This window comes from Capra hircus, chromosome 9, assembly GCF_001704415.2.
Source record: "Capra hircus breed San Clemente chromosome 9, ASM170441v1, whole genome shotgun sequence".
Classification (NCBI taxonomy): Eukaryota; Metazoa; Chordata; class Mammalia; order Artiodactyla; family Bovidae; genus Capra; species Capra hircus.
The window spans coordinates 53,199,866-53,227,047 of NC_030816.1; the positions used below are offsets into that span (position 1 = coordinate 53,199,866).

The 27,182-nt window shown below is 34.4% G+C and overlaps 1 protein-coding gene across 1 annotated transcript in view; it reads right to left on the reverse strand.

The window, feature by feature from the left end:
• THEMIS (thymocyte selection associated) overlaps window positions 1-25,544 on the reverse strand; it is a 207,019-nt gene extending 181,475 nt beyond the window's left edge. The window contains exon 1 of the mRNA XM_005684724.2: window positions 25,338-25,544. Coding sequence (XP_005684781.2) covers window positions 25,338-25,428 — 91 coding nt within the window. The 5' untranslated portion in view covers window positions 25,429-25,544. The remainder of the gene's footprint in view (window positions 1-25,337) is intronic.

Consider the following 27,182-nt stretch of genomic DNA (forward strand, 5'->3'; position numbering starts at 1 on the left):
GTAAATTTTTTCCCACTCTGTACCAAGGAACCTTATTTTGCCACAAATGGGTTATAAGTACGCCAACATATTAAAATTTGTCTTCCTTGAGGTGATCAACTAAGATAGGTCTGGGACGACTAGTGGCTTTGGCTGCTGGCTCTGGTTGAAAGTTACCTTGTCTGTTTACCCCATCCAAACAAATACAGTTGACTCTTGAACATTGCTGGGGTTTGGGGTGCTTACCTTCCAGGTGGTTGAAAATCTGCCTATACTATACAGTCAGCCCTCTGTATCTGTGGTTCCACATTAATTTAATCAACAAATTAACTGAATACATGCTATGTGCCAAGCAAAGTAATTATGATAAGTACTACTGATATAATGGTGACCAAATGATATGTGATCTTAACCTTCATGAAATATTTAATATACTGAAATAAAAGGCATTAATCAAAGAACCATACAAATATAAGATTACAAAAAGATAATTACTATGAAAGAAAACAATATGTACTAGGAGAAAGGGCCTGGGATTGGGCTCCATGAATAGGACATCTGTACTATATTTATAAGACCATTTAACAAATATTTATTGAATCCTAGGAGCATTTGTCTCAAGTTTATAGTAAAGTCTTATTAAAAGATGCTTCAGCTGAGACTTCTGTTTCTGGAAAGATGAAGTAGACATACATTTTCCTAACCTCATATATTCCAGACTTGCAACTAAAGATGCTGGCAACCTAGAAATGCCAATGGGTACAGATAAAAAAACTCCAATAAATTCTGTTCTCTCTAGCCAAAAAGTCAGGAAAGGAACAGCCTAGAAAAACAGAAAACTTTTTGACAATGATCACTCTACTCAAGCCAAACACCACAGAAAAATGGTTAGTATCACAACCACCTACACCAGAAAGGGCTGGGTAGAGTTATTAGAATTGCACCCTCAATGAGTGTAGTAAGACGTTCGACGTTCACCCACCCTTTGCTGAGGTGGTGTCAGAAAAGGCAGAGCTGAGAGATGGGACTTACATCTTTGTGCGACAGTAATAAATTCCCATTTTCTGTCAGGGAAACCAAATGAGGAGTCTAGGCTTCCAACACTACCCAGCCATACTGAGGTACACTTGCTCCTCCCCCTTCCCTTCCTGCAGTGAAATCAAAAGATGTCAGTGGAATATCAGGATTTCCACGAGGCACCACCTCACCACAAAAGACCATTACTCACAAGAGTAATGAGGCACTATTATCCCTCTTATCAAGAGTGGTATCAGTGAAAAACTCGTGAGGAGTCAGGAGTCACACTATGACCAGCAGTAAGAAGGAGCCCTTCTCCTTTGGGTGCCAAAAGAGGCTGAAAGGAGAACCTGGGCTTCTAACCCCACCTAGCAATAACGAGGCAATGCATCTCTTCCCCTGTTGGAGAGATAAAAATCAGAAACCTAACAGAAAACTAAATATATAACAGATTTAAGCTTTGATATAACAATAGTTACATTAAATGTAAATAGTCTAAATACATCAATTAAAAGAGATTGATAGAGTGCAGTAAAAAAAAAAAAGACCCCAAAATATGCTATCTACAAAATACTTACTTCAAATATAACAATATAGACAGGCTAAAAGAAAATGGATGGAAAAAGATATATCATGCAAAAATGTATCAAAGGAAAGCAGGAGGAGCTATATTAATATCCAATACAGTAAACTTCAGATTGAAGAAAATTGCTACGGACAGGGATATATATTACATAATGATAAAAGGGTCAATATACCAAGAAAATTCAGCAATCTTAAATATATATATCAAACAATGGAGCTACAAAATATGTCAATAATAACTGATTCAACTGAAAGGAGAAATAGACAAATCCACAATTATAGTTGGAGACTTCAACATCCATCACTCCACTACTGATAAAACATTACATATCAGTAAGGATATAGAAGAGCAAGGAATCTAAACAACAGAATCTAATCAACTTTTATAGAAGACGATAACCAATACAACAAATACACATTGATTTCAAGTCCCCATCCATTCTGAGATATCCTGAACCATGAAACAAGCCTCAACAAATTTAAGGAACTGAATCATACTATTCTTTAATTACAATGAATTAAACTAAAAATAAATAACAGAAAGATAACAAAAATTCTCCAAACACTTAAAAACCTAATGCCATACCTCCAAATAATCTGTAGCTCTACAGAAAATTGCAACAATTGCAACCACAAATTTTGACAAAGATAAGGAAGTACAGAGGGGAAAATGTATATTACTAAATGATGATATTTAAAAAGAGAAAAGTCTCAAGTAAATATTCTAAGCCTTTTCATTAAAAACTTGGAAAGAAAATAATATATAGAGGAAAATCAATGAAACAAAGATGATCCGTTGAAAAGATCAATAAAGATTGCAACCATTAGAAACTCTGAAAAAGAAAGAAGATACACTTTACAAATAAGAAGAATAAATGAGAAGATAATCACTGCAGACCCTCCAGATGGCAAAAAGGAAAAAAAGAGAATCCTACAAACAACTTAACCTACGTAATTCAACAACTAATGTGAAATGAACTAGTTCCTCAAAAACCACAATATACCACAACTCACCCAAAACAAAATAAATAATTGTTTCAGTTCTTTATTCTGATAATTGATTAATAATTACAAAGTCCTATAAAAGAAAACTCCAGCCCCTGGTTGTTTCACTACAGAATTCTATCAAACCTAAAAGGAAGTATTTTCACCAATTCTATACAATCTCTTTCAGAAAGGAGAAGAGAGAATATGTACCAATTTACTTTATGATTCTAATACTACCAAAATCAGACAGACATCACAAGAAAGAAAACCGCAGACCAATAATTCTACCAGTATAGACCAAAAAAATCATTCACAAAATTTTAGCTGATAGAATACAGCAATATACTTAAAAACTATATATCATAACTAAGTGTGGCTAATCCCAAAGATACAAGGTTAGTTCATATGTTCAAAACCAATCAGTGCAATCCTCTATATTAAATTAGGCTAGAGAAGGAAAAGCATATGACCAAATAAATTGATGTAGAAAAAGCATTTGACAAAATTTAACACACATTCAAAATAATTTTAATAAAAAGAACTCTATGTAAAAGCCAATGTGAAAAAGATGAAAAGACAAGCTACAGATTAGAAGAAAATATTTGCAATCCATGTATATAGAATTTACAGAGAATTAAATCAAATAGTAAAAAATCACACAATTCCATTAGAAAATGGGCAAAAGACATGCGTAATCATTTCACTGAGGAAGAAACACAGATGGCAGATGAGCACATTGTTAGCCATTACTGAGTGCAAATTAAAAGCACAATGAGAATCACTACATACTTCTCAAAATAGCTAAAATAAAAAAAATTACAACAACAAATGCTGGTGAGGATGCAGAAAAGCTGAAATACTTGTACATTGTTGGAAGAGAATATAAAATGGTAGAGTCACATGAAAACACATTTGGACAGTTTCTTAAAAACATAACTAACATGCAACTACCCGTATTTCACTCTTGGGCATTAATCCCAGAGAAATAGAAAAAATTATTTTCACATAAAATCCTGTCTACGAGTGTTTGCAGCAACTTTGTTTATAATAGCCCCCAACTGGAAACACACCAAATATCCTTTAACATGTGAATAGATAAATAAATTGTGGTACATCCATACTACGGATACCTCTAAGCAGTAAAAAATGAACTATTAATTCACCCAAAAATCTGTATTAATCTTCAGAGAATTATGCTGAGTGAAAAGGTCAGTTCCAAAAGGTTATATGCTGCATGTTTCTCTTTACATAACACTTTTGAAATGAAAAAATTATCAAAATGCTAAACAGAATAATGGTTAAAGGGGGTTAAGTAAGAGATGGGGGGAGTGGGAAGGAAGTGGATGTGGCTATAAAAAGACCACATGAGTGACATGATGGCAGAAATGCTCTGCACCTTCACTGTATCAATGCCAATATCCTGGCTGAGATGCACTGTAGTTTTGTAATGTGTTACAACCGTTAGAAACTAGATGAAGGTTACACGGGATTTCTCTGTATTATTACTGCAATTTCACAGGCCCATAGTCATCTCAAATAAAGGGTTTAATTTAAACATATGTGTGTGTGTATCATGCCTGCGGTGCAATGCAACTTATCACATCAGTGACAGACTAAGAAAGCCTCAGTCAAGCACAGGAACATAGGAAGACAAAAGGAAGCAGTAGAAGGAGCCTGAGGAAAATGAATAACCCCTAATTGCTGTAAGTCCTTAGGAGAGTCATGATAACAGCAACAGAGGCAGTGGGTTACATTGATACTGGAAAAAAATGTGATTTTCTTCCCACCTTTGGGACACTCAGAGGGTCCCAGAGGGACTCTAGAGCAGCATTGTCCATTCAAACTTTCTGCAAAAATGGATATATAATTTGAGCTGCCCCGTACTGCAGCCAAGGGCCACAAATGGCTCAGGAGTGCTTCAAATGTAACTAATGTAACTGTGGTGCAGTGCAACTTCTATGTAACTGAGGAACTCAATTTTAAAACGTATTTAATTTAAATCGCCACAGAATGGCTGGTGGCCACTGTATTGAACAGTAGCATATTTTGGAAGGGAAAAAAAAAAGCTTATATGAGAGCCTAGGTTCTGCTACTGGTAAAGTGCTTCAGAACCTGTGTAATTTGGGTGTCCTTGTACCATCTTGATTGTCCTCTTATGCTAATAAAGTCAGCAGCAAACAACTAAAAGTATAATCTCTTACATATGTAATAGGTGATGTATGATTATGGCCAAATGGGATCAATCTGGAAGGTTGGTTATTAATATTAAGGGATAGGCATTCCAGAAAGTTAAAATAGCACTTTTCAGATTTAAACAAATTAATACATATTAAAGAATTATATGGGCTTCCCTTGTGGCTCAGCTGGTAAAGAATCTGCCTGCAATATGGGAGACCTGGGTTCGATCCCTGGGTTGGGAAGATCCCCTGGAGAAGGGACCAGCTACCCACTCCAGTATTCTGGCCTGGAGAACGCCATGGACTGTATAGACCATGGGGTCGCAAAGAGTCGGACACGACTGAACGATTTTCACTTTACTTAAAAGAATTATATGGCATCTAGTATGAGTCGGACGCAACTGAAGCGACTTAGCAGCAGAAGCAGCAGTGTCTTTCCAAGATAATCTAATTACAAAATACAAATCGGTTGAAGAGAATGTATGAAGAGTGGATGTGTACTGTAGGCAATATATTGCTATGTTTCTAAGAAAGTTCTCCTAAGGGCTGCTTGCTCTTAGGAGCAAGAGCAAGACAGGAGAGGCAAGAAGAAGTTACCAGATGCCATTAAGGATTCAGTGAGGAGAGCCAGAATAGACTGGCAGCCACAAATACTGAAATTGCCCTCCACAAACTGGTGAAACAAAAACAGAACAATGTGGCCAAAGTGACTTCCAGACCACAATGCTGGGGCACTAAGAGAAAGCTGGTAAATTAAAATGTGGAAAAACTGGAAAGGAAACACCATGCTCACTTCCTAATATATTTTTCTGCCGTTAAATGGTCACACTTAAGCAGCAATAGTCCTCTCTAGCTCCTCTTGAACAACTGCTTGGCAGCAGGCTGCACCAGAATTAATTGGAAAACACTTTAAAATATAGATTCTAGGGCTTACTCCAAAAATTCTAAATCAGATTTTCCAGGGTAGAATCCAGGAATATGTTTTTGTTTTTTTAAAGTTCCCTAGTATATTCCAAAGTTTACTTAGGTTTGAGAGATACTGTTACAAATCATGGAAAAAAAGTAAAAGAAAATCAGTAAGTACATCAACCTGGGAAATGATACAAATTTGGAAGCTAGTTAAAACTACAAGAATGAAAACAAGACACAAGCAACTCTGGATAGATCTCCTCCACTGAGAGCAAGAATAGAGTATCTAGGACATGTGCAAAGACAAATATTTAATGCTATTACTTAATATACTTCAACACAGACAATGAGATACACACGTATGTATCCAATATGTTTAACCTATAGTCCTGGGTAAGGGTTAAAAAAAATGTCTGTATTTGAAGTACACTAATCAGAAATATAGAACCCAAGTATAAACTAGTTAACCCCCTCCAAAATTAATCAGAAGCTCATACTCTCAAAGCAACTCCCACAAGTGTCGTCTACATTTATCTCCTATTAACACAGTTTTTTTTTTAATTAGAATAATGGATATTAGTATTAAGATGGCTTTATTGGTAGTGAAAGTTTTAGTCACTCAGTTTGTGTTTGACTCTTTGCCACCCCATGGACTATGGCCCACCAGGCTCCCCTGTCCATGGAATTCTCTAGGCTAGAATACTGGAGTGATAGCCATTCCCTTCTCCAGGGGATCTTCCTGACCCAGGAATTGAACTCAGGTATCCTGCATTGCAGGTGGATGCTTTATCATCTGAGCCAAAAATGAGTGGTGTTCAAAATTAGTCTCAAATGTAACACAGGCTCCTCTTCTTGCAAAGGGGTAGAATTAAGGGAGCCCAATATAGGTCCTGGGCTTCACAATCCTGGTTTGGCCAAGCAACTTTGTCATCTAACCAGAATAGCTGGAATATTGCTGCAGAAGTCTCTAATGAGCCTTTCAAGGAAGATGCTGTCAGAGTATTTAAAAAGACAAATAATTTAGACTACATCAAGCTGACACACAGGTCATTTAAGTATTTTGACATCTGTTTGCAAATAAACATTCTACATTTGATAAAATTTCATTTTATGAGAAATGAAATTCTCATTTCATTATATGCTTCCAAGGACTGAAGGCTATCAACATCTACAAAATATAACCTAGTAAAGGTGACCGATGACATCAATTCTTAGTCAGTTTGAAACTAAAGTCATTTTCTCCAGAAAGTTTAGCATGGCCTTTTTTTATCAGTTACTCTTAAAAAATGGGATTCCCAGGTGGTGCATTGGTAACCTGCCAATGCAGGAGACAGGTTCGTTCGATTCTTGGGTCAGGAAGATCCCCTGGAGGAGGAAATGGCAACCCACTCTAGCATTCTTGCCTGGGAAATCTCATGCACAGAGGAGCCTGGTGGGCTACAGTCCATGGGGTGGCAAAGAGTCAGATGTGACTGAGTAACCGAGCACACACACTCTTAATAAATAGAATGAAATTAATAACACCATGGGCTTATTTCAACAAATGAGAGCTGCTAAATTTTGCTGAGCATTGAGCTTGTGGGTTTTAAAAACATGATACTCCCTTGAATAATTCTGTTTTCTTTTCAAAAGAAATCTGAATTAGAAAACCAACTAGCATGGAGCCCAACAGTAAAAATACAATCTTGCAGGTCACCTGTCAGGTGAATGGCATCTATCAGTATGAGAACTGATAAACGAAAGGCTTATTGTTCCAAGTAAGAAGAGAATGTTCTTAACAGCAGAAATCAAAAATTCCATACTTACTTCTATCTTCAGTGGTTTAAAGCACTCATTTAAAGTGTGTTGCAATAAGAAGTAATTTACTCAATGTCCTATTTTTAAAAATCTTTTTCAAAATAATGTTATTTCTATACAAAAATGTTTTCTTAGGTATATTATCAGAAAATTCCAATGTTCTAATCAGCAATTGATCAAAACTCCATCATATACCAATCCAGGAGTGACCACATAATTGTAAGCATTTGTTAGTGTAGAGCTGGACAGGACACACTTCTGTAGCTGTCGTGTCTGACTTCATGAGGAGTCTTGACTTCTTAGGGAGGGCTATAGTGATTTTATGAGCTTTGTTACTGCAAATTCAGCATACTGCCAGGTATTACCAGTCATTCAGAGTATTAGCTGAATAAATGGATATTCTTGGAGATATATTTAATCATTTATTTGTTTCTTTTCCTTTGTTAAGTATCATTAAGAAAGACAATTGTTGATCCTGTTATTGGAAAAAGAAAGTTTTCTTCCTCTCTTCATTAACAATCAGTGAATGGAATAATTGCACAGACTTTGTGGACAAGTCTGCCCCTCTAAAAGGAGGAGGTTAATTTTGTTGATTTGGAATACTGTCTTATTCTAAAAAGTGTAGATTTACTAGAATTAATGGACAAATTCCAAGAAGGCAGGGTTAAGCGAGATTTAAAAAAAAAAAAAAAAAAAAGGATCCTTGGGGCTGTCAGCAGCTGCTTCTGCTGTCGCGACTCTGATGCACTGAGAGAGACCAGGCCGAGGCCACTGGAGTGGGGCGGCAGCATCGCAACCGCACCGCCTGCGGCTGCCTTTTCAAACCCGGAGCTGCCCTGTCTGTTTCCTGTCCGACGCCTCTGCTAAGCTTGTATTTCAGGATTTACAACCCTCCCTCTCCAGGCCGGCTCTACCTCGGCATTTTTTCCTTCCTATCAACAGGAGCTGTGCGCGCATTAACCCTTCTCCGGCAGCCCAGATTTACCCCACCCCGGTGCCAGCTCACAGCCCGGGTCACTAGGGTCACAGACACCTCCTAATCTTGATTGTTTTTTGTGTGTGTGTGTGAGCATTCGACGCGTATACAGTTGACCTGGAATTTTTTCAGGTGTCATCTCTATTATTATCCTCTCCATTATCTGTACTTTCTTTGAGTGAAAATCTTGATCGCAGTGGGTTTTATTTTATACCAGCCCCTGTTTCTGTTTTACTACAGCACAAAACTGCTATTCCAAGTACACTGCTGTCCAAGAGTATCAGTAAATGTATCGTCTCATCTGACTGAAGTGCAAAGGAGAATGGAAGGGAGGCAGGCAGGGAGGGAAAGTGGAGGAAGTTCCAGCCTACATCTGTTCTAAAACAAGTTCAAATTTTCATTACTGTCAAGTTTCTATAATCTCTCTGAACATGCTAAATGATTGCTTTTTTTGCTTAAATTACTGGAATAAATACATGCACTATATTTAAATTGGGATTATTTAAATCAGTAACTATGTTAGTAATATTCAAAATCAGAGTGGCCTCTGATAATGAACAGTTAATTAAAAACTCAAGATTTGATTTCACAAGCTCTGGGAAAAAATATTTTACATATGTTTTAGGCTTTTCCTGATGTCAATAAAGAAGTAAAAAAAGAAATGCCTTTTGGTCTGTGGTTAGAATTTACACATCGTTCATGGGGCAGGTGTTCTTTCCTTAACTGACATTAAGTGCTGAATCACTAAACCCAACCCTTCTAACCTAGAGTAAAACGGAAAATCAGAACATTAATTTCATTACATAGATTAGTAAAAACCTTCCCCATTTCCTAATAAATTATTTTTCATTAAAATAACAACAAAATTTTCAAATAATGTCCTTGCCATTTAAAAATCTTATTTCATGTGAAAAATTTTGTTTCATTTAAGTAAATTTCATCTTATGGCTTTTGCTAAAATCTGCTTTAAAAACATACAATGGTTTCAAATATTTATTAGAAGCAGAACAAAGTAGATGCCCCAACTAAAGTGCAGTTTTTAAAATTCAGACCTTAAATATTGCATCAAAGATAGACATTTCTAAAAATGATTTTTTAGAATTTTTAACACCTTACTTGAAATTACCTTATCTCCCATTCTCAGTGCTTACTCTCCAGTTATTTAGCAGGGCCTAAAAAAATTTGCTGGTATCATAGTATACAAAAGTATAAACTACTACACATAAGGCCAAAGCTTTTTCATTTTCTTTAGAAAATGTTTTTCAATGTTAAATAATTGATGAATAATTTGTACTTATTCAAAGGAATTTGGTAATTAATAACCTTAAACAAAACGTCCATTTCACAGTATTTGAAAACCTAGAAGCCAATAAGAAACACAATTTTTACTTAATTTATTGCTTAGTCACTTCTTTATACTTATAAAATGAAGGAAGCATATGAATAATCTCTACATGAGTATATGTGAAAACTTATGCTAGCTTTCCATTTTTTTCATCTTTATATTGCAGAGTCAAGTTTGGCATTTAACAAATAAGTTGAATTTTTAAAGTATGAATATTCTATAATAGATGTGAACAGTGTGTACCATTGTATAAAAATGTCCACATTTTGGGACATTTCCACTTAAGTTAAATACAAAAATCTTCCTGACAGTTATTTTCCTCTATGGCTTTTGATATTACTCCTACCTGAGCTTCTTTTGCTTGTTTTTAATGTTACTATTTTAGGACTTTTTCCTAAAATAAGTTCTGCTTGAGCTAAGTTTTAGGGAAAAAAATGTGTTCCATTCAAGTACAAACACAAAAATGCCACACACTTTAAAAATTCTTTTATATTTTTAAATATTTTGATTTTGTTTTTTTAAATGTAATGTTTAATTACACTAAAAGGGTAATTCATTGATCTGTGGTGTATGACCTAGAACCAACCTAAGAGTTAAGATATACAGTAGCTGAAGTGTTAAGACTTAGATAAAATACGATTCCAAGGTTTTTATAGGAAAACATTTAACATCGTTTCAAATAATATTGTGCTTTAATGAATGTAAATTTTGTAAATTACCAAATCAACATTTTTCAAATAAAATTGAATGTGTAGGTTTGCCAAATTCTATTCTGATAGTCATTTTAGTGTCCAACTATATGACACTGACACAAATAGAGCAAATTTATATTCACCTAATTAATCATATTATCAATTTCAAATATTGGAATATAATAAGTTTCACATGAGTTGTAAAGTTTAGATATTGAAAGTGTTCAACTTTCACTGTCTGCGAACTTAGGTCTTCCTGAATCAAGAGCAGTTTTAAACCTGGGAAGCTCAACAGAATATGTTGTAAATATTTAGAAAATTCTACTTTAGAAATGTAATGTTCATCTTTAATACATTATTATGAATATAAGCTCATGTAGAGAAATACTGGTGCTCTGTTTTCATTTAACTGAAATTATTTTTTAAATATGTGACAGGACATATTTCATTAGCCTTTACACAATTTTATTTCTCTTGAGTCTGTATAAACCAATATCAATATTGTGAACTCACATTAAAAAGTGAAAAAAAAGTTTTCTTTTGCCCTAATATTTAAAACTTATGAAATACAAATAAACACAAGTTGAATACAATGCTATAATTTTCAAATTTTCCCTGGTTTTACTACCATATCCCTAGCTGATTAAATTAAACCTTAAAAAAGCTAAAGTCAATTAGCCATAAAAGAATTATGTTGGCATTAAAATAGGCACATTTTTTTGCTATATGAACTCATACATGTGTCAAATTAATAAAAGTCACGTTCATATAGTTCATAATTCACTATATATCATTATTCAATACATTTAACCAGTTCAAGTTAATTTTTATCATACTTATTAAATTGAAATTGTAATCAGTAGTAGAATGTGCATGCTTGTGCATACTAAATCACTTCAGTCATGTCTGTCTCTTTGTGATCCCATGGACAGTAGCCCACTAGGCTCCTCTGACCATGGGATTCTCCAGGCAAGAATATTGGAATGAGATGCCCTGGCCTCTTGAAGGGTATCTTTCCAGCCCAGGGATTGAACCCACATCTCTTGTCTCTCCCACTGATAGGCAGGTTCTTTACCACTGAGCCACCGAGGAAGCCCTAAAAGACAAAACAAACGTGTATCTAATCCAAGCTAATTCTTGTGTTTGTTTGTAACCCAATTGTATAGTCAAACAGTAAATAGTTATAAAATTTCTAAAAATGTTGATGATTTTATAAAAACAGGATTCACTACAGAATATCATAAATTCTTCAAGTAGGAAGAGCAAGAATAAACTTCACAAGTTTTATTTCTGGGGCAAATAGGCAAATAGGTGACTTGAAAATGGAAATAATAATAATAATTTCAGCACATAACACCAAGGATTAAATGTACTTGTAAATGTAAAATATTTAATAAGATTGAATATATATGCATACATGTACTAAATTTGTGTATGGATGAGAATCAAGTATTATTTAATCATATGTGTTGTATTAGATATATTCACATATATTTATGTATACACATACATATGCAAAATATATTTATACACTCATTACATATGCTTACACACCCAAATCTATATACAAAGATATCCATCCCATAATAACCCTTCAGTATATAGAGCTATCATGGTCGATAATCTATCATAAACTATGTGCTGATAGCAAATGTTATCTCTGACACTTTCATTCTAATGCTTTATGTTCATTTATTTTGAAGACAAACCAGCCCACTTTCTCCTATTTCTCCTTCAACAGAGACTTTTTTCCTTTGATTCTTTGTCAGCTTGACCAACTCTTCCTCTATCCATACTTTTCACGTTGCTCCTTGAGATCCGCAAATTTCTGACCTGACGCATGCACTACAAGGCAATCCTGAAATGACAAGGCTTCTTTCATCCACTTACAATTCTGATATATTAAATCTTGTAAGCCTACTACTCTTTTTACTTCAGACATACATTTTTGGTGGGCTAACGTTCATCTGCATCTGAATGTCCTACAGGAGCTCTTGCTCATTGGAATGTAACTGAATCATGCCTCCATCTCCAAAACAACTGCTGCTCTTGTGGCAAGTCTTTCAATAAATATTTTTATCACCAACCATGTTTCCTTAGTTCAGAAACCTCTGATCTGTCATCAACACCACCCTCTTGCTCACAGCTCATAAACTGTGAAGTTCAGAATGTTCGACCCAAAAAGACCACAGATCCTGTCTTTTCCATTTGTAGCTGCTATTAGCTCCTTGCTGTTTGTCTCATATTCATGTAGTAAACCTCTACTGGAATAGATGTCTGATCTACTCATCTGAGGGATTTTTTTGCCTTAAAATCTCAGAAATTCTTTAGCTTTTTCTACAGTTTTCAAATTTATAATCAACATGATTTACTTTTATAATCAGATATAAAAATAATATCCTTTTATAAGTTACTATTGATTATAGCATAAATTCAATATCCTTATTATAGCTCAGAAGAAACTTAAAATATGACCACAAATAACCTGATCATCTATTATTCTCTGAGCTGTTCTTGGATCATATTTTGAATTTTCAAACTTGTATAATGATCTAAAAATTTTTTTCTCATTCTGAAATTTTCTTATTTGCTCATTTTCTATATAGGCTGCAGAAAAGTATCATCACCTCTTGGTAAGCTTTTTGGGTGGTAAATTCTCAGTGTTCTCAAAACAGTTTATTAAAATACATTTCACAATATAGCACATGTATTGATTTTTTTTTAATCCATCTTCTTTTACTGCCTAAAGAGTCCTTGAGGACAAGAATCATACTTTATTCATTTTATAGAAGGAAGGATAGAGAGAAGAAATGCAGGGAGGCAGATACAATTTAAGGACTAATTTCCATAATTTTAACATATTTTGGCAGGAAAAAGAAATATGATATTTAATATATTCAAAACACAATATTTAAAAATCTTACCTCCTCTAAATCTTACTTTCCCCAAGAGGGAAAACATTTTCATGGTATTTAAAAATTGCTATAAAAAACACTTTTGAACATTATATTTATGAGCTTATTTAAGCAAAACTATGCTCTCACTTCTGCAAATGTATGTGTTCTTTCATCAATATTCATTTTGGTAAACAGAAGAAATGGCTAATAGAATCTATATTCAAAGTGATGAGAGGAGTCCTTGCATTGTTTTAGTTGCTTTTGCTAATTTAGATCGGTACCTCCACGTTCCCAATTCTAAAAGTAAAACTCTTATAATATTCAAAAGGACTGCATATGGTTCTGCACTATTTCCCCTCTGATATCATTTCTGTTCACTCCTCCTCCTTCTAGCCTTAGTGGTTTCTCACTTTTTCTGAAGTACACCAGCACACTCTCACCATAATACTTCACTAAAGATATTCTCGCAACTTGGAAAGCCATTCACCAGATATTTGTTTGGTTAACTCCTTCACCTCTCTCAGCCTGAGAGAGCTTGTTGTACCTGAGTCATCTCCAGCATGTTTCATAACTGTGTAGAGAGTTGATTAATTCTTAAGTTACTTGGAATTAAGGCTTTAGAAAATTCTAGCTAGGACAAATGGATCTTAGAACTAGAGATAAGAGGTAAAACTAGTGTATAAAAAAATAAAACTGTGCCGTAATGGGTTAACTATTACTTAGGGTGCTCAAACCCTGCACTTAACAAAGAAAGGACTACCCCTTAACTGGCTCTGGAGAGAAAACATCTGAGCCCTCGGAATATCCTGTCAGATAAGTGTTTTTGTGTATCTGGGATCTTGGGCCACACCAGATAGTTTATGCTAACAATGTGATTTATGGTGAATGCCCTTTGTGGTTCATTTGGGCTCCTGGGCCACACAGCACCACTTGAGGGTCTGGAGACCCAGTAGTTGAAGTCAGTCACACAAATCATGCTTCATGCTTGTGTAACTGCTCCAATAAAAACCTTGGATACAAAGGCACAGATGAGCTCCCCTAACTGGAAATAATTTGTCCTTATTGTGACACATCATTGCCAGGAGAATTAAACATTATCCATGTATCTTCACTGGGAGAGGATAACTGGCAATTTGTTTTCTCATAGACCCTGCTGTATATACGCCTTTTTCTTTACTGGCTTTAGTTTTTCTTTGTTCTCTGTGGTAAACCATAACAGTTTAACAGCTTCTCTGAGCTCTGTATTTCTAGAAAATCAGCAAGACCAGGAGTGATCTGGTGGACCCCCAAGGCAAAATAGGGGGAAATTTTTGTAACTTTGGGTTAGGTTACATGATGAAAAAACGTATGACACATCTTGACTATATAAATTTAAAATCTTTTTGTTTCAAAAGATAATATTATGGAAATGAAGACAAGCCACAGAACAGAAGAAAATATTTTCAATTATATATCTGAAAATATTTGCAAATCAAATATCCAAAATACAGAGATAAGTCTTACAGCTCAATAACAAGAGGACAAAGGCCAAAAAAATTGAAGAGATGTTATTTCAAAAAAAGGCAAATAAACTGCTACTAAGTACAGGCAAAAATGCTCAACATCACTTGTCATTAAGGAAATGAAATTAAAACTACAGTGAGATACCATTGATTATACAACAAAAGATACACAGGTTTTAGCAACGATTTGTAGAAACTGGAATCCAAATTCACTGTAAATGAGAAATTAAAATGGTACATTATTCATATTATCTCCAAAAGGGAGATAATACAAATGGCCTTTGGTGTTGAATAAACAAAATGTGGTATATCCATATACAAAAAACTATTTAGCAACAAAAAACACACCAGAATAGTAATATATGCTACAACATAGATGAACCTTGAAAACATTAAGCCAAGTAAAATGTTAGTTTCAAAACAAGACATACTGTATGATTTATTTTATATGAAATGTATAGGAAAGGCAAATTTATAGACAGAAAAGAGAGCAGTGGTTGCCTGGGGCTGGAAATGTAAGTAATAATGATTGGTGAATAGCTCAAGGGACTGCTTTGGGGTGATGGAAATGGTCTAATATTGGTGGTGGTTGCACAACTCTATAAATTTACTAAAAATCATTGAATTGTATACCTATAAGGGATGAAATTTATGGTTTAAAAAATTAATACCCCATTTAAACTATAAGAAAAATCTAATGGGAAAAGATACAAAAATAAACAATAAATAATAACCTACATGAGATATAAGAAAAAGATAGTGTTTTGATTCCAAAACAATGAGGAATTTAATAGTGAGTATAGGATATATAGGGAAGAGGGAACAAAAATTTTGCAGTAATAAATAGGGTGGTCAGATAAGCCTCACAAGTTGACATCTGGTTGAAGAGCTTGCTGACTCAAGGAAAAAGTGGGAGCAAAGTTTTAAGGCAGGAGCATAGCCTCAAGTTTGAAGAACAGTGAGGAGGTCAATGGGGTTAGAAGGAAAAGATCTGTAAACAATAAAGTCAGAGCAATACTGAGAGTAAAGAGAGAAAATTAAAGGCCTATTACCCATTGGAAGGTCCTTATTTTGAGAAAAACTGGGAGAGCCATTGGAGGTTTTTTAACAGAGAAGCAGCACAATCTGACATACCACTTATAAGCGTGACTCTGGATGCTATGAGCATAGACTTCAAGAGTGAAAGAGAAGTAGGGAGACCAATTAGGTGGCTATTTTGATCATCTTTGCAATATGTTATGATGATTTGAAACCACCAAGGGGGTAGATGGAGGTCACAGTGAGTGGTGATATTCTGGATAAAGCATGGGGGAGAAATTGGTGTAAATTTTTCTTCTTTTAAAAGTTAATTAATGCTTTTATAAAAATTAGAAGTTAATGCATCAAAATGTTAATCATATTTCTTTATATTTGATTAAATTATTAAATATTTATGCTTCTACATTTTCCAGTTTTCTAACCAGGTGCACATATTATTTCTATAGAGAAAAATCATTTTTCAACATCCAGTTAATTAAGCAAAATTGTAATAGAAACAAACTTTGTTTTTGCCAAAATTTTAAGTCATCATCAAACTGGTTACATATATGAAGTAATCAGTGATAAACGGTAATATTAGCAATATGCAGAATAGTTGACTATTCAAGCAACAAATATTTCCTGAATATGAATGGTGAACTCACTTTTCCATAAATATGTGGTAACATTATTATCAAATAACTTTCCTGGGATTGTATGACTCTCTCCAGAGTTTGTCTAATATCTAGGTTTTTTTTAGTCGGTAGTAAATGCAGTTCTAGTTATAATGAATATAACTTGTATCGGTAAGGAAAGTATTATGTTGAAATAGGGCTTCCCAGGTGGCTCAGTGGTAAAGAATCCATCTGCCAATTCAGGAGACACCGGAAATGTGGGTTTGATACCTGAGTAAGGAAGATTCGCTGGAGGAGGAAATGGCAAACCGCTCCAGTATTTTTGCAAAGAAAATCCCATGGACAGAAGAGATTGGTGGGCTACAGTCCGTAGAGTCACAGAGTTGGACATAAATGAGCACGCATGTGCATGCGCATGCCTATGAGCGCGCGCGTGCACGCGCGCACACACACACACACACACACACACACACACACACACACACGCTGAGATAACAACTTCAAATTCTCAGAGATTTAAATAGTAAAGGTATAGTTCTCATTTCACTATGTGTCCAGTTCAAATGAGTGAGGGCAGAGTCTCTAACAATTATAGTTACTTAGAGATCCAGACTTGAAGGCTTCATTTTGACATGATCTACCAGGACAAAGTATGTTAAATTATGAACTGGTTCTTAAAGCATCTGTTCAAAATGATACATCTTACTTCTGCTGTCATTACACTGGCTAATGCAAGTCCCATGTCCTATGGTCACAAAAGAGTCAGGAAGTCCAATTCTATGATGTACTCAAAATGTAAAGAGAAAAATCTATGATAATTATTATTATGAGAAGGCAGATAAAAGAATAAAATATTAGAGCTTCAATTTGTATTAATGTTTATATAAAAAATAAAGTTAAAACTATACTAATATTTACTCTAAAGATTTTCTAAAATTTAATTTTAAACTCTATTAGTATTTAATTATAAAAAATTTATTCCTATACCAGATGGTCACATGACAGGTATAGTTCACAATATATTGAGACAGTTTCAGAATTCCAAAAATGTGAATTAAAACAATTGTCTTCATTCATTCATTTCCTTGCAATACTTCCATATAATGGATTTTATACAGATCAAGCTAAGAATTATTGTAATCCATTTTCCACTCTCCACAAAATAGACAGTAACTTTGTAAGATGCCTACAAAGACATTTCAGAACTGAAAATTGTAGAACCTATCAAGAAGAAAATGACAGAGTGACACTTCTATTCCTAGCACGAACTTGTCATCAGCTACATACAATTGTTGTCTAAAGAAACTGCCAAAATCAGATTTATGAAGAAAATTATTTCACATATGGATTGATGGCCACCAACATTAATGATAAATCTTCCTTAAATGTATATTTTATATGGCGTGTACATGCTGTATACTGGACCTTTACAAGGTATCTTTAAGGGCTATTATTTAAAACAAGCACTGAAATAAATACATTACAGCTATGTCTTTGAATCACCCTATCACATGGTATTAAATCAACATTTTTCCAAATACTGAAGTATTCAATAATGGAAATATTTAATACTTTCAATAATGTTCAATAATAGTTAATATAACAATGTTTATTATTAATAAAATATTTAAATTGTTTAAAACATTATTAATTTCATCTTTATCCTCTTACAATTTTTATTACTATGTATGCTTTAGAATTACCATAAATAACAATAAAGAAATTGATATTTTAAGGTATGTGCTCATTTTTTTGTTGTTGTTTTTAGCCAACAAGGTTTGTGTTTGAATAAAGTCCTGATCAATTAGCTCTTGGATGGAGCATTCCAGTCATTATTTCATTCTGTGGTCAAAATTTATTTTTTTCAATTGTCTACTTGAAATTTCCATTTGAGTGAATAACAGATTTAACATGTCCAAAGCAGAGCTTGTGCTTTCTCCATCAAACCTCTACCCTGCCAAGGTCTTCACAACTCTGTCAAAGGTACAAACATCTATCTAATGGTTTAGGTCAAAGTCCTCCCATGCATCATTTAGTCTTCTCCTACCTCACACCCATATCAAATCTATTACCAAGTCCTGACATTTCTACCTCCAAAGTATGCACTAACTTGGTCATTTCTCGTCCAACTGAATCAAGGTAACATGAACTCTCTTCTGCAGTCCTAAAGTGTCTCAACCCAGTTTTGCCCCACAAAAGCCTGTGCAGTCCCACCTAAAATGGTGAGCAAGTCCTGTCAATCTCCTGCTGCGAATTGGTCATTACCATTTATAAAATCTGAACTCCTTGAAATGCTTTTGCCCATTCCTTGAATCTCTTTCTCATATGACTTTCCTCTCTGTTTTGTCTTATATGTTTGAGGTACAAGGATATTTTTCTCTCCTTCAAACAGACTAAGCCCCTTTTGGTCTAGCCATTCACTCTGTTTGGAACCCTCACCTCCAGGATATTTTCTTGTCTGATTCCTTCTCAGCATTCAGGTCTCTGCTACTAAACCAGCTCTTTAGAGAAAACTTCACTGATCATTTTATCTTACTGGTCCCCACTCACTTCTCCAGCCCCACTCTGTAGCAAATTATGTATTACATGGCTTTTAAAGCCTACAAAATTTGTGCATCCCCATGTCCTCAGCCTCATTTCCACTATTTCCCCTCAATTGCTCTGCTTTATCCTCACTTGTCTCCTTTTTGCTTCTTAATTAGATGAAGAGATCTGTTATATGGTTTGCACTTGCTCTGTCCTCAGCAGAAGTGTTCTTCCAGAAATATGCAAGATTCATTTCCTCAGTTTATTCTGGCCTCTGCTCATATATAATCTCCGCAAAGCTATCTGCCCTGATTGCCCTAGCAAAAGATCATCTCCTTCCCCTCTTGCTCTGCTCTCTACTTATTTAGTTCTTCATGGTACTTGTGTATATATCAGATCTGTCGGTTGTTTGTCATTTGTTGCAGCCACTGGAATATAAGAGAGGGGCTTCCCCACTCTCTTCCATGATTCTAGCCTTTTGAACAATGCCTGATAATGTGTTATTGTATTTTATATAAGCTAGTCCATGCTGAGACTCACTTGATGTTTCACATGTTTCATGTCATAAAGGAAGCCTGATCAATTTCAAAGAAACAGTAATATAATACAATATAGACTACTGTTCTCTAACAACATACAATAAAACTAGTAATTAAAAGCAAAGAACAGCTAAAGATAATTTTATATTATCAGAAAGTAAATAGCCATTTGATTTAAAAGGAAAAACATGTACTCAGAACTGAGTAAAAGTGAAAATATTACAAGGCAAAATGTATGGGAAAGAAAGAAGTATCTAGAGAAAAATATAGGTTTAAGCATACATACCAAGAAGCAAGAAATGTTTTTTAAATGACTGTGATTTATACCAGGAAACCAGAAAAGGAGCAAGAGAGCAAAGGACATGAGAAAATAATAGAGTCAGAAATCAAGGAGAGAAGCAAAACAACAGAGGATTTTACCAAACCAAATTCTGAATTCCCACCCCAAAATTTCACATCCAGTTATTCTTATAAGAGAATTCTACCAAATTAAAGAGTTTAAGGCACATTTCTCTCTTTTCAAATACCTCAAGAAAAAGTTAACAACAAAATCTATGTAGTTAATTTTAGAAAGCTAGTGTTACCTTGAATCTAAAATTATAAATGAGTCTATTAGCTCATATCAGTTATGATCAAACGCAAAAATCTTTAAATATATCAAACTCCTCTTTTGTATTTCAAATGTAGTACATATTATTATAAATACTATATTAAAAGATTCTTCAACTTGAAAAATCTTTTAAAGGTAATTTCATTAGCAGACTAAAGAAACCAAACCACCTAGAAATCAAGAAATAGACAGGAACTTCCTTAATTTAGTGACGACTAAACACCAGTTCTAGAATATTGTATTTAATGAAGGAATTTTAACCACATTTTCTTTATAATTCAGAATTCTCATTTTTTAACACAGTACTGGAGGCTCTGGACTATACTGTCAAGATAAGGAAAAATGAACAGTTGCAAAACATATTAGGGAAGAGACACAGCTCGATGTTTTCTAATGATATCAATATTTAGGAAAATCAGAGAAATAAAAAATAAATTGTTAGAATTAATAAGTTCATCAGTATCGTAGTAATATGTATTTACATTTCCACTTCAGTAGTAACCAGGGAGAACAGAGGAAGTATTGTATCAGTCAATATAGCAATATAACGTGTGCATGTGTCTGCATTCTAGGAACTAGCTTTAGAATACACAGGATCTCTATGGAGATTTTTTTTTTAATTCTGATACATGATCAGAAAGATGAATTTTTGGTTTGTTTTTTCATGAGAGATAAACTATGTTAATGAATGTAAAGATCTTACTATTTAAAAAACTGAAGTCATAATCAAAAAACATATCTACATTAGAAATCCCAGCCCAGAATGGCTTTATTTGTAGTTTAATTAAATATTTAAATAAGAAATTACATCTAATTTATATAATATCTTTAGAAGAAGAAAAAAAGACTCTACCCAAGAAATTCTATAAGCTCAACATATCTCAATACAAAAACCTGGGTAGGATGTCATACAAGATTAAAATTATAAGCCAATTTCATACCCTAAAAAAATACAGAAGTTCTTTAAAACTAATAAACTGAATTCAATGCTATATAACCAAACTGATCTTATTCCACAAATAAATGACTTAAGATTTTTTTTAAATCAATGTAAAAATATCATATTATCATCACAAAAGTTATTTAAAAGTTTGATAAATAAACATACCTTTGTGACTTAAAAAACTGGTAGAAAACTAGAAACGTTTAAATTAAAGCAAACATTATATTTAATGATAAATTATTAAAAGTTTCTCTCTATGGTTGTGAGGTGAATGAAATGAGGGCCTTCATCATTACTCTTATTTGATATTATACTATTGATAGAAAAACACTAGCTAATACTTAACTGAAGGAAAATAAAGTATAATCATTGGAAAGAATAAAAACCTATCAACATTTATAGAAAACATAAATATGTATATAACAAATCTAAAATAATCTAAAGATATATTCTTAGAATTCAAACACACAAAGAAAAATTGAAAACTTCAAAAGACACCACTTATAATGGAATTTTAAAAATCAATCAGATAACTAAGAATAAATCTGGAATAGAAGTGTAAGAACTTCACAAATAAAAATTATTAAATGTTATTGACAAAGGTAAAAAGATATCTATAGATATAACTAGACAGATAAACTAAGTTCATGGTTCAGAAGAGGACTTCATTTAAAAATCATGACAATTCTCTATAAACCAATGAACTGCTAATAAAAAAAATTGGGACAACTAGTTTCACAATACTAGTTCCCAAATTTGGCTTCATTTTTAATCATCAGGGAGATTTTTTTTTAAATGCCTTATCACTTACAAATTATATCCTAGTCTTGTCAGGAGAGAACCAGACTCTGAAAGTTGCTAAGAAAGTAAATTTTAAAAGTTCCCATCACAAGAAAAAGAAAAACTGTAATTATGTATGGTAATAAATGTTAACTAGATTTATAGTGGTGATCATTTTGCTATATGTACAAATAATGAATTATAATTTTGTACACTTGAAAATATATGATATTATATCTAAATCTCAATTATCTTAAAAAGACTGATATCAAGTGTTATCAAGAATATGGATTAATTAGAAATCTCATGTTCTTCTGGTAGGAAGGTAAAGTAGTATAACTACTTTAAAAACTTGTTGTCCATTACCTACCCAAAATAAACATATGCATCCTGTGAGATGTGGCAATTCCATTCATTTATATACACAATTGAATATTATATACGTGTGAACACACATAAATAAGAATGTTCATGACAACGTTAACAGACATCTTCAAACTGGAAATAATTCAAATGCCTATTAATAGTGGAATGGATAAATAAATTGTGATATATTCATCTACTGGAATATTACACACACTGGAATGAATAGCCTATATAGAACAGCATGGATTAATTTTACAAAGATAATGTTGAACACATATGCCAAACATAAAAGGATACTATTATAATGTTTCATTAATATAAAGTTCATAAACGAGCAAAAGTCTGATAAGGGTTACTTCTTGGGAAGATGGTAGATGATGACTGAGAAAGAGCACAAGATGTAACTTTCAAAATACTTGTAATTTTCTATTTCTTGACCATGATGGTGGTTACATGTATATATTTAATTTGTGAAAATTCATCAAGATGTATGCTTTTTTCTCTTAAGTGAAGTGTAACATAATAGCAAAGTATTAAAAGATGAAGATAGTCTGAACACATGAAAAGAGTATGTTGTTTTGCAATCACATGGAGAGAGTATGTTCTTTTGCAAGATTTAAAGCAAAAATTTCAATTCTTCCCAAGTTAATCTATAAAATCAACATACTCTAATACAAATTCCAGTTGAATTTTTAAAGTAATCAATTGATTTATTTAAAGACATGTTGAAAGGTCTGTGAATAGCTACAAAAGGAGCAAAAAGATTGGTTTATATGTGAACTATGCTTATGCCAAAGCCATAGTTACAAAAACAATGCTTGAACACAATTGAGAAAACACAGACTAATGAACAGAAGGGATATTTAAGAGACAAACCAACCCAGTTATGAGCATATAACTTAAAGACAACAACACAAATCAGAGGGAAAAGGATAGCTAGCTTATAAATGATGCTGGAAAATTGTGGTTACTATATGGAAAAAAAACTAAAATTGGATTCCTCTGCACTTCATGGCATAGCTTAAAATTTAAATATGAAATATAAAGCTGTAAAGTTGATTTAAAATAACATAGGAAAATATCTTTGTAAATGAAACATGAAGAAGAACTTCCTAATGTGAAATCTTAAAAGCACAAACCATGAGACCAAAAAAAATGACTTGGGGACAGCTTAGGAACAAAGATACATTCCACAACATTATATATATGGAAAAATACGGTCTGCTTCAAAATAATCAATTTACAAAAGAATTAAACAAAATGGTCTACACTAAAGCTGATGGCTGCCTACACCAATTCATTGCCTGTGTATGCGTGCTCAGTTGCTCAGTCACACCGGACTCTTTGTGACCCCATGGACTGCAGTCCACCAGGTTTCTCTGTTCATGGGTAAGCATACTGGAGGGGGCTGCCACTTCCTATTCCAGGGGATCTTCCTGACTCAGGCATCAAACCCGTGTCTGCCGCATCTCCTACACTGCAGGTGGATTCTTTACCACTGTGCCACCTGGGAAGCCCACATTCACTCATCCTATTCTGTCATAAATCATACAGTCTTAGTAAAAGTCACTCTGTACTACTTCAAGAGGTAAACTTAGTCTCTCCTATAAAGTGATTTTGTTTTATTTATTTATTTTTGGCTGTGCTGGATCTTCATTGCTCCCTGCGGGCTTTCTCTAGTTACGATGAGTGGCTGCTACTCTCTAGAAGCAGAGCAAGAGCTTCTCACTGTGGTGGCTTCTCTTGTTGTGGAGCACGGAGAGCACTCTGGTGTCAGTAGCTGCAGCTCCCAGACTCTAGAGCACAGACTCACAGGTGTGCATGTGTGTGTTTGTATGTGTGCGAACTGGGTCTGACATTCATCAATCTTTTTTATTTCATAATATAATATCTAAAAAATTATTTTGTCTATAAATGGGAAAGATTTGCCTACCAACCGTTTTTTATCTTCCCAGTGCTTTTTCTGGACCTACTTGTACTACTGGCTCAATACTACCACACTTGGAACCAGAAATGTATATTTCCCCAGAAAATGAGTCTGTCTTACATATATTCAAACCACTGCTTAAAAAAATTGAGGGTATGTATTATACATGTTGTAAGTCTTGATGCTTTTTCTGAAGTAATACATACAGTAAGTCACACCAAAGCACAGTAACTTATTCAACAGCCTTAGCTGAACTCTGACTTTAGAACTCTGACATAGATTCTATAAAAATTGTCTTGTATTTAGTAAATGTTAACTTCTATACCTTTAAATATGAACGCCATTATTAAAGAAATTAGAAGTTAGACCACTACAGAAAGAGGGAGAGAAGTATTGATATAGGCAGTCCATTCTGAAGATCAGTCCTGGGATTTCTTTGGAGGGAATGATGCTAAAGCTGAAACTCCAGTACTTTGGCCACCTCATGCAAAGAGTTGAGTCATTGGAAAAGACTCTGATGCTGGGAGGGATTGGGGGCAAGAGGAGAAGGGGATGACAGAGGATGAGATGGCTGGATGGCATCACGGACTCGATGGACATGAGTCTGAGTGAACTCCGGGAGTTGGTGATCGACAGGGAGGCCTGGCGTGCTGCGATTCATGGGGTTTCAAAGAGTTGGACACGACTGAGCGACTGAACTGAACTGAACTAAAGATTTTGGTGAAATTTTCTTCCTAAATGCTGTGCTTTTAATAGCTGTTTGTTTGTTTGTTTAAAAAAAAAAACTGTATTTTATGTTCTAGAAACATAGACACAGATAACTTTTCACTTGGATTACAGCCAATTTCAAAGGAGAGGCAGGAATAATTCATGTTGAACTATTTAAAGCCCTACAAAAAGTTCAAGAATCTTCACTCGATTCCTAGCCCCTATCCACACCAGAGTCTTATCCAGTTTCTCCCTTCTTCAACACTATTAAGTCTCGACAATTTCTCAATTACTTTCTCTGATAATGACCTTTCCTTTAACAGAACTCATATATTCTTTGTTTAAAAAAATTGCACTAAAATTCCTAACAGTATATTCTTTATGAGCATATTCTAGCCAATCAAGAGATAGGAAGGTGCTTACCTTCAAAATAGAAGCCTGACTGGATTTCTAGGACCCTGGGGAGGGTCCTGAGGTCAAGGGAGTGGATGAATTCTTCCAGGGACAATGCCATTGCTTTGGCTTGGATCTTGTGCTGACCTGGTACTTACAGAAGCTTTTGGCTTCTGAGCGTCACTTGTCTGCAGCTACAGTCCCAGCTCATCATTCCTTTATCAAGGATGTCACGCTGGAGCCTGTGGGGTGGAGTAACTCTATGTGGGGAGGGGAGTGAGAAGAGAGGAAAGAGGCAGGGAGGGGATAAAAGGTGTTACAGCTCTTTTTAGTTCTCATTGTGGCTTCATTTCCTTCTAACATTGAAGTAGAACAGGATGGGGGTGTGGTGAGCATGTCTGAACAGACATTGCCAAAAAAATGAGAATTGGCAAGTAGCTGTGTTCATCTGCTGCTGGTCCAGGTGTGCATCTTCAGCAGGGGCCAGGCTGTTTGAGGTCAGAGTTGTTTGTGGCTTGTCAATCAGGAAAGAACAGGAATTCAGGACTATAGTATAATCTTAAAAAGGGCACTGTATCAATTCTTTATCTCTTCACTTCACTTCTAAAGTTTGGCCCTGTGCCTTATTTGCATACTCTCAGGGCTTTTATACAAAATTAGGTTACAAAAGTGCTTTGTGTCAGCTCTTTTCAGAAATCGGATACTCTGGAGGGGGAGGATCAGAAACCCCTTTTTATTTTGCCACATTAAAAATTTTGCTGAATATTAAAGGAGAGTGGGGGAGGGGTACACTATGCAAAGTGATACATTTAATCAATATGAATTTTCTAATCACCACACTATAGTGAAAGTATCTAAATCTGTTGTTACAAAATCTGAATTTCCTGGAGTTAGCTCTACCTTTGACTTACCAGTGACATCAGCCTTGTGTTCTCTGTCCCTCATTTGTCTCATTTATTTAACAGAGAAAAAGTTAGAGCCTAATAAATTGTACAGATTTCTTACAAGGCCAAAATTCTATAACTCTGATTGTGGGGTCCAAATTTGCAATGGCAAGGATAGGGAATGACCAAAGTCAAAGGAAGCAAAAGAAGCCTCATTAAAAACAAACCTCTAAAAAATCTTCTTGCTTCCTAGTCTTTGTATTTAAGTGAGATAATATGTTAGAGCTAGAGTATACAATTCAAGGTGATGTTTTCCAGGTCTCTATAAAGATGACTAAAAGAAGACTGGTTGATATAAACACAGCTAAAGAAACTAAGAAGCTGCGTATTATACTTATAAATTGGACTCCAGGTTCCCTGTCTAGAAACTGTTTTAGCCTTAAGTTGCAAAGAACATAGCCAGACAGAGAGGGTCAGGGTGCGTTCATTACGTAAATAACCTAAGAAAATAAAAACAAGGCCTTATAAAACTCTTTCAACTCTTAAAATCATATTTGATATTTGCAATAATCTGCCTGGCTTCAATTCCTTCTTTACAAAACTAAATTTTATAAGGTCACGTCAATGGTTTTTTCACCAGTAGCTTCTAAGTACTTTTTCATTTGCAGTTGTTGTTGTTGTTTTTCACTCAAGATCCTCCTAAATTTGATGAGTCTGCCTTCTGCACCCCTTTTCCCAAGCTTAGGCCCTTCAATAGACAGCAAACATTGTTTACAGCTTGGTTCTCACATGGTTGAGTATCTGGAAAGGGCTGCTGTGGACTGCTCCTTGAAAATCATGTATCGGTTAGAAGTGGTACTATAGCAAATCTCGTTTGATACCTAACTCAAACTGGACTTCACTTGATTTTTAAAAAAATTCTCCCACATCAACTTTTTATCCTACTAGTCAACGAAGCCATTTCAAAGTATAATCAATCTTTTACAATAGT